Source organism: Apaloderma vittatum, unplaced genomic scaffold, assembly GCF_000703405.1.
Source record: "Apaloderma vittatum isolate BGI_N311 unplaced genomic scaffold, ASM70340v1 scaffold2564, whole genome shotgun sequence".
NCBI classification, from domain to species: Eukaryota; Metazoa; Chordata; class Aves; order Trogoniformes; family Trogonidae; genus Apaloderma; species Apaloderma vittatum.
Window position 1 is genome coordinate 12,014 of NW_009710752.1, and position 15,128 is coordinate 27,141.

The following is a 15,128-nucleotide window of genomic DNA, read 5'->3' on the forward strand; positions in this document are numbered from 1 at the left end:
CTCTTTGTCATCTAAAAATGGCTTAGTGAAGAAGAAAGCACTCTCTCCTCCCGTTTAGTTTAGAAACTTGTTTAAGCTATGAAAATGCTATTCTGGGTTTTCTTCCTGAAAAGTTTTTATATTTTTTTGTAATTATAGATAATTTAGAAGTACATATGCTACAATACAGTGATTAGTAGAATAAATTACACTTGATATGCAGAGGCATGAAATAGCAATAGAGATTTCTTCCTTCTATATTAAGAACCCCATCTTCCAATGAGAACTTTTGCATATCTTTCTTTTTTTGAGGTATGCTGTTTCATGTAAAATATGCATAAACTAAAATTTCTGAGTCTTCATGTTTATGACTGCTAATTCCACCGCAAAGGGGATCTTTAGGAAGTAGAAACATTTAAGAAACATTATTTTTGAGTGAATATAATAATTAAGAACTATTACTACCTAGACAATCACATTTATAAATTATATAGCTTAATGCTAAGTAATAAAAATTACATTAATATATTAAATTTTGACAGTGAGAAAAATGACTAATGCAATTGTGTAAGAAGTGAAGCAAAAAGGGAGGAGAAAAAAAAAGGGTTCTATACAAATTTAATGTTTTAAAAGCAGGAACTTAAAGGAATATGTACTAAAACAATCCATTTTGAGGAAGGAAATGGAAAAGATAGAGTAATGCAATGTTCCAGGCCACATTACTAAAAGTAAGAAAAACTTTTATTGAAGTATACCTACTTGTGAAATACTAAATCAGTGTGAAAAATAGAATATATGAGCTGGCAGATTCATTGCATTCTTGATAATCTTTGACTGGTCATGGTGCCTGGAAGAAGTACCTGCAGACTGAAGAAAAGCAATCATCATCCCTATTTTCAAGAAGGATAAGAAGGAAGGCCTCAGGAACTACAGGCCAGTCAGCCTCACCTTGATCCCTGGAAACATGAGCAGTTAATGCTGGAAACCATTTCCAGGATTATTAAGGACAAAATCATCAGAAGTAGTGAGCGTGGCTTCACCGAAGGAAAATCATGCTTACCGACTTGATAACTTTCTGTGAGACTGGAGAAATGAGCTGACAGGAACCTCATGAAGTTCAACAAGGTGAAGCGCGAAGTCCCGCATCCAGGGAAGAACAACCTCAGGCACCAGTTTTTGCAGGGGGCTGACCACCTGGAAAGCAGCTTGGTGGGAAAGGACCTAATGGTTCTGCTGGGCACCAGGCTGAACATGAGCCAGCAATGTGCCCTTGCCATAAAGAGGACTAATGGCTACATTAGGAAAATTATCTCCAGCAGATCAGGGGAGGTGACCTTCCTGTGTCCTCAGCATTGGTGACACCTCACCCAGAGTGTCGTGTTCAGTTCGGGGCACCCCAGTACAAGAGAAACGTGGACGCTGGAGACAGCCCAGCAAAGGGCCATAAAGTTAATGACGAGGCTGGAGGACCTCACCTACGAAGAAAGGCTCAGAGAACTAGAACTCTTGACCCTAGAGAAGAGAAGGCTTGGGGGGGGAATCTTACCAATGTATATAAATGCCTGAAGGGAGGAGGATGCAAAGAGGATGGAGTCAGGCTCATTTCAGTGGTGCCCAGTGACGGGATCAGAAGCACTGGGCACGAACTGAAACACAGAAGGTTGCCTCTGAACATCAAAAAACACTTTTGTCCCATGAGGGTGACCGAGCACTGACACAGGTTGCACAGACAAGTTGTGAAGTCTCCACCTTTGGTGTTATTCAAAAGCTGCCTAGACCCAGTCCTGGGCAACAGGGTCTAGATGGCCTTGCTTGGATGGACAAGATGGCCTCCAGAGGTCCCTTACAACCTCAACAATTCTTTAATGTAATTGCATGTAATGATTTAAACTATAACTTCTTTACTTAGTAATTGGTATATAGACAGGGTTTCTCTTGAGAATACTATTCTCTAGAAGAACTAATTTCAAAATTTACTAAAAGGATAGATATATTTGATGGGCAAATAAAAATTTGAGTTACACTTAAGGATTTGTACATATTTCACCTCTCTCACAGACCTACCTTTAATATTTGACTAGACCAGTAGGGCTTTAACATATTAATACATCTCTTCTGGACATTACATGAATAGCCCCACTGATCTCACTGGGATACAAAATGAAGCCAAGATTGATCCAAGACGTCTTCATCCCTCACTGTTGGGAATCCTATAATAGTAAATATATCATCAGTTCAGATTCATCAGTAATTTCCAGAGACATATGAAAACCATATACTCTCTCTTTACCTCTCTTCCTTTCCTTGGGATTAAATTTAACAGTAATACTATATTATCATGGATATCACTGCTTTGGAGATTATTAAAATATCGTCTTAATTTTTTTATTCCTTAATTTTGATATAAACCCTCCATCTTAGCTGACATTTCTCACTTCCTGCGTTGACATTGTCATTCACCTCTATGTGGTGTATTTGTTGTTGTCCCTATTTATATCTCTTCCAAAGATACCTATACTTTAGACTATTCATGAGGAGAAAAAGAACACATAATAAAGGTAGAAAATATTTACAGCTCTTATCAATTTACATGTTCCAGTGATTTTAGATGGAAACAAAGACAATCTTATTTAACATGTTTTTAAGTGGCCTCCAGCAGTAGTAATGGGCTAAGCATCAGTGTTCTTAATAATGTTCTGCCTTTGTTTTTTAAAAAAATGCAATGCTTTTTATATACAGTGCAAATGATACATTAGGATATATAAAAACTAATGCTGTTTTGATGGTTTTGTTAACAACTAGGCTACTTTAGGAAAACATATAAGCTATAATAAAAAAAAATCTTGTTAACAACAAAAAAAATACCTAAAATAGCTTCTTAATTACCTCTTTGTTGTCATTAATACAGAGAGCATAAAGATTAGTGGCAACTTTTTTAAAAAAAAATAAAAAAAAATATCAACAGGCAAACCCCAAAGCTTTCAAATACATAAAAGCTGTCCTTAATTCAGTAAATGAAAGCTGTGTATTGTTTTAGCATACTGGGCCATCTCCAAGGCCATTCCATGGTGGAACAGAGAGTTTGTTTTAGAAACTAATTAATACAGTTTTTTATTCTAGTCCAGAATCAGCCAAGCCATAGGTCATGGTTACGTATTATATTTTCCCCCTTTAACCCAAAAATTCCCTTCTGCCTAGTCATACCCAGCCACCTGCAGGAGGTATTAGGCAAAGCTGCCAAGAAGTAAGGGCACTTCAGTTTCAGTGACAGTTCTTTACTTTCTGTCTTCACCTGATGTAGGGACTGTTGTATTTATTACATTAAAATTGGAAGAGCACACGTATATGGACATATGCAACAACTCTTTGGTGTATGAAATTCAATTAGTGTCTAGTTCATGTTAGCTCAATGCTTGTGTGTCTTCTGGAGTGGAAGCGGCAACAGTCTAATGGAGCCGAAACTTTCTAAACATCAGCTAAAGACCTTGGCTTGAGGAGTTTTGTTGTTGTCACACTGGCTCAATGCATCTATATAAGATTCTCTGCTGCTCATATGATGTGTTGTAAAAAAAGAAATCACCTTTGTCAACTAAAATCCTAGATTTTGCCAGTGACAGGACCATTCACTTTCTCCAGATTATGAATCCTCCCTTTAGAATAAGCTATGATAATGGGGAAAAGATGCAAGTGTAGTGATGAAAAAACGCCTTTGCTGCATTATTATTTTGTGGAAATTTAGAATGTTGAAGATGATAATACTTGTTAGTGACGATTGTAAGGATCTGGGAAAACAATATTTCTAATCCTGTGACAGATACTGCCTCACTAGAGATATGTAAAGGAACCCTACAAATATTATTAATATTAATTTATCTCTTACCATATTAAAACATTGGTAGGAGCAAACAAAAATCTTCAACAGCAAGCAACTCCTGTAATCTTTCTCACTAGAAATGGTAACAGTTATTTTCATCTTTCCTTTGGATAATGAAGTTAAAGTAAATATAATCTGGAAATGCACTGCAGCCTGTAGTTTTTAATTTCTGTTTGTAGCTTCTTCTCAGCAAGCAAAAGAATTTCACAGCACTCCTCATCTTGCCTTATTTGTTATGCTTCCATATTAGTTTGGTCTCCTTTTATCTTTCCCAGTCCCACAAAATTTTATTTTTAAATGTGCCTTTTTCTTTTCTATCTCTCTCCCATTTTAAGTAATACACAATAACACAGGACTGGCAAACTGACAACATAACCCAATGAGAAAATTATGTGACATGACTTATTAAAACTTAGTGCAAATTCTTGCATCACTGAAGAGAGTTACTTTAAATGTTACCTTAAGGATAAATTGAAATAATTGAATCTCTGGTGAGCAATATCTGGCTCAAAGCCATGACAGTTAAATCTGGCAACCAAGAGAATACTGCACAGGACATCAGCTAGTCTGAAAACCTTCTAGAGTAAGTACAGGTAATTTTAAACAACTGCATCATTTACAAGTTAAGTTGATGATGCTTAAAATAAAGACTTCCATTGTGGGATTTCTATATAAATTATTCTCTGCTGATTTCAGATCACATCTGCCCACTGTTGTGATTATGTTTAGAGAGACTATCATTATTATTCCACAAAGTATCCAGTGAAGGTGCTAATATATGTGCCGTAGAAAACATAGAGTGAAATTGTGCATGTTTCCATAAGTGTATTTAGGCATCACATGGCTAATATGATTACTTAGAAAAGTGCTAACAGGTGACAAATTGCACTGGAATTTGTTCTCAAAATTATAAGAAATTCAGGACTTTATTGAATAAAATCTGAATGTAACTCAGGAGTATACTGAGGTCTCATACTGCAATACTTGGATTAAATTGAAATGTTGGCAGATATATTACAGAAGAAAGTAGAAAAAAAGCATTTTCTAGAATATGCAAATGGCTGTAGTGCAGTAAATACTTATTTAGTGAGATAGTGTTGGAATAGTCTGTCATTTGGTAAAAGCTACAAAAACCTGCATAGTCTGTTGCAAAATCTCCTATACATCAGAGCATATTACGATAAAAACCCAACCTGAAGAGCACTAATGCCTACAGTAAGAATTCAAACTAAAGGCTGGTTTGTTAATGCAGTCATATTCTAGTCTCTAGTTATCTGAGTATCAGTCACTAGTAATTCAGAGAGGGACTTCTGAATCTGAAATGCAAATAGTAATAGGTGTGACATATCTTAAAGCCTTTATCTTTCATTGTCGTAAATCATTTCAAATTCCAGAAGTAATTTCTATGATAAAATGGGTCTGACTAACCTAATCTGTCTTTCACAGTAGCATCTTCTGACTTTTTGGTGCAAATTGGATTAACACTTTGTATGCTATTGGAAAAGAGTCCACAACCTTTATCAGGAGATTTCAGACTTGGATGAGATTCATAGCAGGGGTAAAGAAATCCCACACTCCTGTAAATGACAGTTTTGGTTTGAATCACTAGAAGTCAATTAACATAGCATTCCTATGTTGTAATTTTCAAGTAATTTTTGAAGTGGAATTATTATGCTCATCTAAAGCCTTCTGAAAAATGTTTTCAAAGATCTTTCACAGATCTAAAAACATATTGACCTGAATTTGATTGTGGCTTCTTTTCATTAACTCATTTTATTTATGGTGGCATTTATCTTGAAGAACAAGGCAATATATATTAGCTGATTTTGGTTTTATTGTATTTGAAGAAAAAAATAAATCCATCTTTTAAAAGCCGATTTCCTCTCTGTCTTGGATTGTTAACTCACTCTCTTTTGTACATACTCACATAACACTCCAATTTTGTAGAATCACAGAATGTTTTGGGATGGGGGAGATCTTATTTTGTTAGTCTCTGTAAATGTTAATTGTCTTCTGTTTAGCAATACATTCCTTTTTTATTTTTATGAAATCCTTCTCAACTTAAGTTTGTTCAACCAGTTCAGGTAGATGACCAAGTATATAAAATTGTCTTTCACAGTAATTGCAATTACTGTATGATGAAACAGGACTATATAAAATAAAACCAACAGACATTCTGATGTTTTATACAGTGAGAAAAGCTCCACATAAAGTATGTATACCACTGACAGCTGAAAAGGGAAGTATTTCTGTGGAAGAACAGCAAGAAAATCACTGAAACGAGAGTTTGCAAAATACCAGGGACAGATATGAAAACAAAACCACTTCTTCACAGCTGATCATTTTGTGCAATAAAATTGCTAAATGAAACAGATGTCTCTCCATTTCCCAGCTTGGATGACGTGAATCACAGATGCCCATTAGCCAAAATAACTATAGGAAACACTTTATACTAAAAGTAGCAGAGAAACATTTCACAGAACTTTTTTTCATACTAGAGTAAAATGATGAAACTTTACAGTGCTGATCGACACACTGCTCACACATTTCAGAGCTGAGTAACGGTTCAGTGATCAAAGCTGTCGAACACACAGGGCAGTCTTTAGCCATCTCCATCCCCTAACATCATCTAGATTGAATTATGAACTAAGAAAACTAAATGAGAGGTATTCTCTTCCCTTGCTTATATATATATATATACACACATCTTCACCTTTTTTTTAATTCTGTTTGGAATCCTTGTTCGTTGTATCTGTAGCTTTCCTAATCACCCAAGAAGACCTGAAATGTCACCCTGAATTTGAAGTTTTTCTACCAGAACTGTGGACTGTTCAGCGTATACATAAAATTTAAAGTGGATTGCCAATCCGAAGAGAAATTAACATTTTTTAGAAAATGCTAAATATTGTAGCTTAAAGTATTCTTCTAAATAAGCAGGTTCATATTCCTCATAAATATGTTACTCTAAAGTGCAGCTATCAGATCCCTAAAAGCCTTTATTTGGATCTCTCAAAATCGTATATTCAGCTCCCTTTCTACTTTTTAGCTAATATAGGTGAGAAAAAAAAATAATGAGTTTGAATTTGGTAGATATAAGAGATCAATGATTTTCTGAGTGCTGCAAAAATAACATTTTTCACTTCCAAATCAACTCAATAAGAATCTTTAATACATACATAGCTACAGGAGAAGGAGTGAAAAATCGTTAACATTCATAGTATCTTATATATTAAACAAATGCATGTTAAAAGATATTTATGTCCTGAACTGAATCTAAATATATTGTTCAAAAGCCTCATATTCTGTAGTGTAGGGCCTCTCTTTATTTTCTGATTTCTGTTCACAACTTTTTCTTCTAGTGCCAGGCAGCATACTCGTGCACCAGAATGCAGTTACTGGGATTGCTAAAATATTTTACAAGTTCTTGGCATGCTTTTGTTAAATATCAGTCTCCAAAATAATTTCCATGCATATATTTGTCCAGATACTATTCCTGGTAACTGTTTGCATGGAGTTATGCTATCCTGGATATAGAGAATTTATCAGAACGGTTTTTGCCAGACTCTGCTGGTTTTTGCATTAAAGAACTGGCACTTCAGCCTCAACGTACTATTGTCAACTTATATAATAATTTATAATACTGGAGCTGGCTTGAGAAAGCATATAGAAAAACTGCAGACTGCCCATTTAAAGATATTTATTTTTTATCTCCCAATCTTTCTTGCTCAAACAGGCCTTTATTTTGTATTTCTAGTGTATATGTTTGAGGAAGAGCAGCCTCGTATAACTGCTCTCCACTCTGCTGTGGAAATGTTGTATCTAGTTGTCATGGACCTCCAGTGAATTCTTAGGACCAAAACATTTTGGAAGATAAGTTGGTATTGTATGAAGACCTGAAGAAGAAAACACTTAAAAGGTTTTTGAGGACTAGATACACTAAACGACATTATAAAATGGGCCACCACCGGAAAGATGCTGTCCAGTCCCCTAAAAAGAATGTTACTTAGAACGATGAAAGGTCACGACTTCAGTGGATCATCAAGAGAGGAGAATAAGGTATTAAAGACCACAGTAAAAATTCAATACCCAAAAGAGGAGTGAGAAGGACTTAATCTTCAATTTGAAGTCAGTAGAGAAACAGAAGGAAAAGAAAGCAGAGGATTTATTTGCAAAACATCTCTTTTAACATACACTTTACCTTTTTTTTTTGGTGGAGCTTCCTATTTCTTTATTTATTAGAGGAGTAAATAAATTAAGTAGTAAGAACATGTCTATTTTTGTAATGTAAACATACAGATATGTAATGTAAGCAAAGTTTAATTTATTATTCACTGATAAATATTTACATTGTTTCTCTAGGTTTATTTCTGAACTGAAAACCTATACATAGACAATTAAAGTTCAGAAGAATGATAGTTTTCTAAATTTCTATCATAAAGCCTTTGATCCAAGATTCCACGACCCCCTTCTGTTCCATATGTTGAAAGTGTGGGGGAAACATTCAGTGTTTACAAATGTTTCATGGCAGAAAAGTTTACTGTTTGACTTCAGTTTATCCCACCAGTCCAGTCTGTGTTTGGTTTCAGTACAAAAGGCAAGGAAAGCCAGGTTCAATATTCTACCTCTGACACTGACTTAAAACAAATCCTATGGAAGACAATATGAGGACACCAAAGACAAAAAAATAAGAAGTATTTCTGTCACCACATGCCAGGGGAAAACTTATACTAAGCTCCATATATAATGTTATTCATGATCTGAAATGTGAGCTTAAATTAGCAAAAAAAAGGTTCACATGACTAACTATGATCTTCATGAAGTTCTAATTGATGTCGTTAATGTGTTTTCAAATAACTATTTTTAGAAAGGAAAAATTGAATTTCTCAAACTTTTAGGAACATCCTGATGATTTTTGCGTATGATTTGCACTTAAGTTTTGTAATCAGAGCTTCTACTTGTTTTGATTCTTCTGCTAAAAACAAAACTATAAAAAAAATACATTTCATGGTGAAAATCAGTCTGAATGACAGACTCTTTCAGTGAATTATGAAGTCAGTGAGATTGGAAGGAAATTTCCAGCAAGCTGATGAGAAAAATTATAGTAAGTGTATCCAAAAGATCATATGAGCCAACCACATTAATGTATTAACAAAGCAATATAATTGAATATTTTTTTTTGTTATGGAAGTAAGTCAGTCAGCACTACAGGACACTAACAGATGAAGTTAAGCTTTCTATTACTTACATAACGGGTATTAAATCAACACTGAATGCTTAATAAATTTGTTTCTTTCTCTTAAGCTTTTTACATTAGTTGATGGAGTGAAAATTATAATGACTTAAAATGCAGTATTTTCCTGTCCAGGAGAAATATAAATAATATAAAATAAAATTTTAAAAAGCATTAGTATGACATCGAACCAATTGTTCTATTTTCCTTAATTGTCATGTATTCTACCATGTTCTTTATCTGCTTAGTGAATTTACAACTAGCATAGCAGGTTGTGAATTTTTAATAGGATCTCTTCAAGGAAGGAAAAGGTCAGTATTAACATAAAAAACTTCTTTAAGAATTGTGGTGAAAAGGTTTCTTAGCAGAGAACAGGTGTTGCTGCAAAACTAAAATCTGCCACACATTCAAGTGAAAAGATTCTTGTAGTTAAGTTAGGAAAGAAATGCCTCAGTATTACACCACGGCTGCCAGTCAGTGGAGACTGAAAACTATTTACTTTGTTGGTATTAAATATTTGTTAAATGCACAATGATTTAATATCTAATAATTTAAAAATATTTTTAAAAACCCACTTTTCATTATTTCTAAATAGAATGCTCTTATTTTTCTACCTTTTCAGCTTCACTCTGATCAGGACAAAGGAGATGGATCCCTCAAATACATTTTGTCAGGAGATGGGGCTGGTACTCTTTTTATAATTGATGAGAAAACAGGTGACATTCATGCTACCCGGAGAATTGACAGAGAAGAGAAGGCCTTTTATACCCTGCGTGCCCAAGCTATTAACAGAAGAACTCTGAGACCAGTGGAACCTGAATCTGAGTTTGTCATCAAAATCCACGACATCAATGACAATGAACCAACATTTCCAGAAAAAATTTACACTGCTAGTGTTCCTGAAATGTCAGTAGTGGGTGAGTACTTTGTGCTGAGGTACAAATGTCTGCTCTGTGGTAACTGGTGAATAATTTCCTCATCCTCTGAAAATTCAGTCATGCTGAGAATCTTGTGTGGGTTATGTGTTTTTCATTTTGACTTGCTTGTGCAAATACTGGAATTGCACTCAGAAACAGATTTTTATGATTCGAGAACTATTGCTACTTAGATTCCCCAGTGGTGATGAGTACTGAATGGAGAGCTGTCTCCACTTTCACTCTTTCTGTGGCTGAGAGGAGCAAGATGTTTTCTCCTGTGGTGTTGATGCACTGCCTGAAGGTAAACACCTTTATCCTCTTGCTTTTGATTTTTTAGTGTATGGAAGAATGCTCTCGTGTTTTCAGTTCCTCCATTAACTCACTCATGAATAGCAGCTTCAAGAATCTTAAGCAGCTGTTTGAGTTAGTCTTTCTTTTCTTTGCAATGTATTTTCAGTGTATTTTCAGTTCCTAGCTTAACTACAAAATTGTGGCCTGGATGATGCCAGCTAGACAAATTCATAAACAATAACATTTTAGAATATGAGTTATTGTTAATTAGCACATACAATTCATTAGAAAATGGAAAGTTTAAAAATGTATAGTCTCTTTTTAAAAGTTAATATTCACTTATTGTTTGCATAACTGTAGATATAATACTAATTTCTAAATATTCAGACAGCACACAATAACTTCAATACTTCTTCAGGCTATTATTATTTTAATTACTACTAGAACTAGATGAAACAGTGTTTTCAGATGTTTTGCATCTTTTAGTTTCTTTGGCTTTGGAAAATATTAAAAGAGAAAGAATATATATACATATATTTAAAATTATTGAAAGCAAATGGCCTCAGCACAGCTGTGCAGCAGTGTGTGGAAGCATGATGCCGATAGTTTTCTGTTCTTAATATTTCAGTCTGCTTTTAGTTTATGATTGAATAATTTTTAAAAGTCCTAACATTTAGTAAACAGTTTTTAGTATAAAGGAAAAATAAAATAAATTTTAAAAAAGAGGAAAAAAATCCCCTGGAGCTGCTTGGCACTGGTGGTTATCACAGTAGGGGAGGAAGGGCAGCTGTGCCCATGGGGAGGAGAGGATGGGTCAAATGTGTCACACAATTGGGTAGGGCTGTACTGGAAGCCCATCAAACTAGTCCACATAAAGAGCAGAACTGAAAAGTCTTCTTCCTTTACTGTTCCAAAGTAGAACAAAATGTAATACTGATTTATTTACTGCTCAGTACTCCAGAATCATCTACTTCAGTAAGTGCACACAATTTTAGGCAGAGCATCTTGAAAGGGCTTTGCTGCATTTTTCTAGAGAGGCATATGCCAAGATTACAGTAGGGTTGAAAAAAGATGTCTTATAGCTTCCACTTTATTTCTCATTTTCTTTCTATAAATTTCAGAAGGCATTGCTTAAAATACACTCAAAGAGATTTTATGAAAATTACACAGTGTTTTCATTAAATATTTTGCTATTATACAACATTGTTATAATGCATTGATTCCTAATTTTGTCAGTCACAATTACATAAATTTCATCTTATTCTTCAGTGTTCTCAGACATCCAAAACATAATTTCAATGAATATAAATTATTCAAGAGGCGAGGTTCCATTGTATGTCCACATAGATCACAAATTTTGGAAATGCAAAAACATAAGAAAAAGATAAAATAAGAAAAATATCCAAAAAACTACACTAATGGGTACAAAAACAGCTTGAATGTATTTTGAGAATTAAGCCTGTATTCTGCATAAACAATTGTGCTGAAAAGAATAGACTTTATTCCATCAATAAAATGACCCTAATTTAGGGAATTGAAAGTTAAAACCTATCATATTCTTGGATTTTATAAATATGGTCATTCAGCTGCTAGACTACTGACTACCTGAAAGATAGAATTGCTTTTAGCTTTATGGCTGATCCCTAGAGGCTTCAATTCATCTGTGGTCCATAAGTAGATGATGTGGCTTTATATAGTATTCCTCAAAATTGATTCATTTCTTCATAACACTAATTTAAGAAATTAGGGTGTTCGACTTGATGACAAGTTATATCTGAGTCAATAGCGTGCCTCCACAGCCAAAAGGGCCAATCGTGCTCTGGGGTGCACCAAGAACAGCATTGCTAGCTGGTCAAGGGTGGCGATCGTCCACTCTGCACTGCATTGGTGCAGCCCCACCTTGAGTACTGTGTACCGGTGTGGGTGCCTCAATATAAGAATGACATCAAACTACTGGAGTGTTTCCAGAGGAGGGTGATAGAGACGGTGAAATGTTTTAAGGGCAAGACTTAGGAAGGGTGGCTGAGGTCACCTGACTTACTCAACTTGGAGAAAGAAAGCTGAGGGGTGACCTCATCACAATCTACAACTTTCTCAAGGTGGGGTGTAGAGAGGGAGGTGCTGATCTCTCTCTGGTGACCAACACAATAAGACACGAGGAAATAGAATGAAGCTGCATCAGGGGAAGTTCAGATGAGACATTAGGAAAAGGTTCTTCACAGAGAGGGTGAGCAGTCACTGGAGCAGCCTGCCCAGGGAGGTGGTCATGGAACCAAGCCGGTCAGAATTCAAGGAACATCTGGATGATGCTTTTAGTCATGGATTAGTTTTAGGAAGCCCTGCGAGAAACAAGGAGCTTGAGTCCCTTCCAATTTGAGATATTCTATAATACTATGATAGAACTATTAATTAAAAGTCTATAGAATGCCTCACACTCCTGTTACTGTGTATCCGCACTTGATAGTTTACTCTCAACTACTTTATCAGGTGGGAAGACTGGAGCACTAGACAGGCACAGCACAAACATTACTTTAAGAAAACCTTTATTTTTTACTAGAATTTTCTAAAAATTATTTAACTATATAGAAAACATTTTTTTCTTAATATGATTGGTAAGTTGTAATAGCAAAATGTGGTGAGTAGCATATGAAAAGGCATGTCTTTTTTACTACCAAGGGTGAAAGAAGACCTGCTGCAGACAGATGGTAATATTGATCAGATATCGGGTCCTTTATTGGAGAGGACAACACTGGAATTGTTTATTGATTTCAATTATTACAGAAGTTGCCATCATCTTTTACATCCTTTAGATGGTATCTTTGTAATTTCACCATACAAGTGATGTTTGACACATTAGATATTTGTTCTTTTATTTTTTAGACTTGATATACAAGTCAGCCTGTAATATAGCTAGTAACTTGCAACTTACATTTATGCCTTTGGGGCCTCTGATATGTTATTCTGAGGCTGCATTCTCAAGAGCTCTACTATCATCTGGTGCCTGCACCCTCAATCTCATGACTGGATATCACTTTTGCAAATGGCCGAGCTTAATCTCATCTCTGTTCTAAGTGTCAAAGAAATAGTCAATTATTCTGTAGTTTTACAACCGTGTTGTCTATTTGTACACATCTGTGCTGCCACCACAGTGGTGAGATGTCCATATTAACATTATATGCCCTCATTTAAATACCAGAAAGACAGCTGTGGCAGCATACTATACTACATAAATTAACTCATATGCCTCGTTGCTACAGATACCCTGTATCATGCAGATAGCAGACAGAGTTCAAAGTTGTTGTGTTTCTTGTCATACGCTTTAAGTTTCTGACAAAATTGCACGTATCATTCATTGCATCAGTCTGCCATCATATCTGTTAATAACAGGGTAAATTGGTAATGACCGATATTTCAGTTTTCACAGCTGCAGATGAGTATTCTCCTCTATACATCTTTTCCCGTGGATTTTACCTATTGGTAACTTTTAGTCAAGTTTTCAGAACTTTCTGCTATTTAGACCTTTATTTTATCACCATGTTCTCTCTTATTTGTTAATATTTCTCTGTTCCTCTGTTGTAGCCTATATATTCTCTAATCATTCCTTATCCTGTCCATACTGCATCTTCAGCACTGTTATACAACACCTGCATCAATGCATTCTAGTAATAAACCACTCCTGAAACATATTAACAATAAACAATAATAAGGTTAGCAAATTGAAACAAAGAGAACAATTTCCAGAACTGTGAGTCAGTTCGGTGAAAAGAAGAAAAGTGTTATTTCCCATGAAAAAGCCGTAAGTATAATTAGCAATAAGACTTAGCAGGTAGTGCCCTAGGCAGCCTGAAGCCACCATCCAACTTACTGCAGATTAGATGACTGGCATTAAACACAACATAAAACCAGTGCCCTTTGCCCAATGCACCTGAACAAAAAAAGCCATAAACATACACTGAAAAGGCCTAGATAATAACATATAGGAGAGATTAGGAAGCAATGTGACAGTTGACCATAATCCAAAATCCCTAGGAACATAGTATAATATTTCACCTAGAACCACATTAATAACTGTTGAGGGTTTTTTCCCAACCTTTCAAAGAAAAAATCTAATACAAAAATATTAAAGTTCATAACGCTATGAAATACAAAATTGGTTCTTGCTCCTTGTTGGGCACCAATAAATACGATGAAGTTAAGGTTGGGCCAACGCCTAAACTCTGACAGATGCTCTCTGTGATCCCACCACCACACTCCCAGGGAGGATTACAGGGGAACAAGGGAGATAGATTTTGAGGTTGAAAAACTTAATACTAGCAATAACAATGAAGATGTTAAACTGCAGGGAGACGTTATGCAAGAATACAAATATCTTCAAAGATACAGGAGAATACATTAATACAGAACCCATGCCCTTCAATGACAACTAGGTCCTGAGCAGAAAAGTCCCAGACTGGATTCAGCTGCAGATAGGATTGGCCAAGCCCAGAGTCCTGATGACAGTCAAAAAACCCCAAAAAAGACCACAAAAGAAAAGCTGTGTCGCTCCTACCTAAGGGGTAGGCCAAGCAATACAACCTGTCCTAATGAACAGTGCTCCTCTGCACTGTGAAACCAGGAGGTAGGAACAGCAGCAGCACAGGTAGATATGACAGTCAGCCCATAGCAATCCTCCTACCACAACAACAATAAAGGCCCCAGGGCTCTTCTTAGAGGCCCTTTTATAGTGAGCACCATGGGGATGAATGCCATGATTGGTCCATTTGGGTCACCTGACCCATACTCTCCTCCACATAGGTGCAGCTGCCCCCTCTCCCCCATTAATGGTGATTGTGCTTTG

General features: G+C 35.6%; 1 protein-coding gene across 1 annotated transcript in view; it reads left to right on the forward strand.

Annotated features, from left to right (window-relative positions):
* The window catches only part of CDH10 (cadherin 10, type 2 (T2-cadherin)), a 48,321-nt gene that overhangs the window by 6,031 nt on the left and 27,162 nt on the right, over nucleotides 1-15,128 (forward strand). The window contains exon 2 of the mRNA XM_009867368.1: nucleotides 9,706-10,000. Coding sequence (XP_009865670.1) covers nucleotides 9,706-10,000 — 295 coding nt within the window. The remainder of the gene's footprint in view (nucleotides 1-9,705; nucleotides 10,001-15,128) is intronic.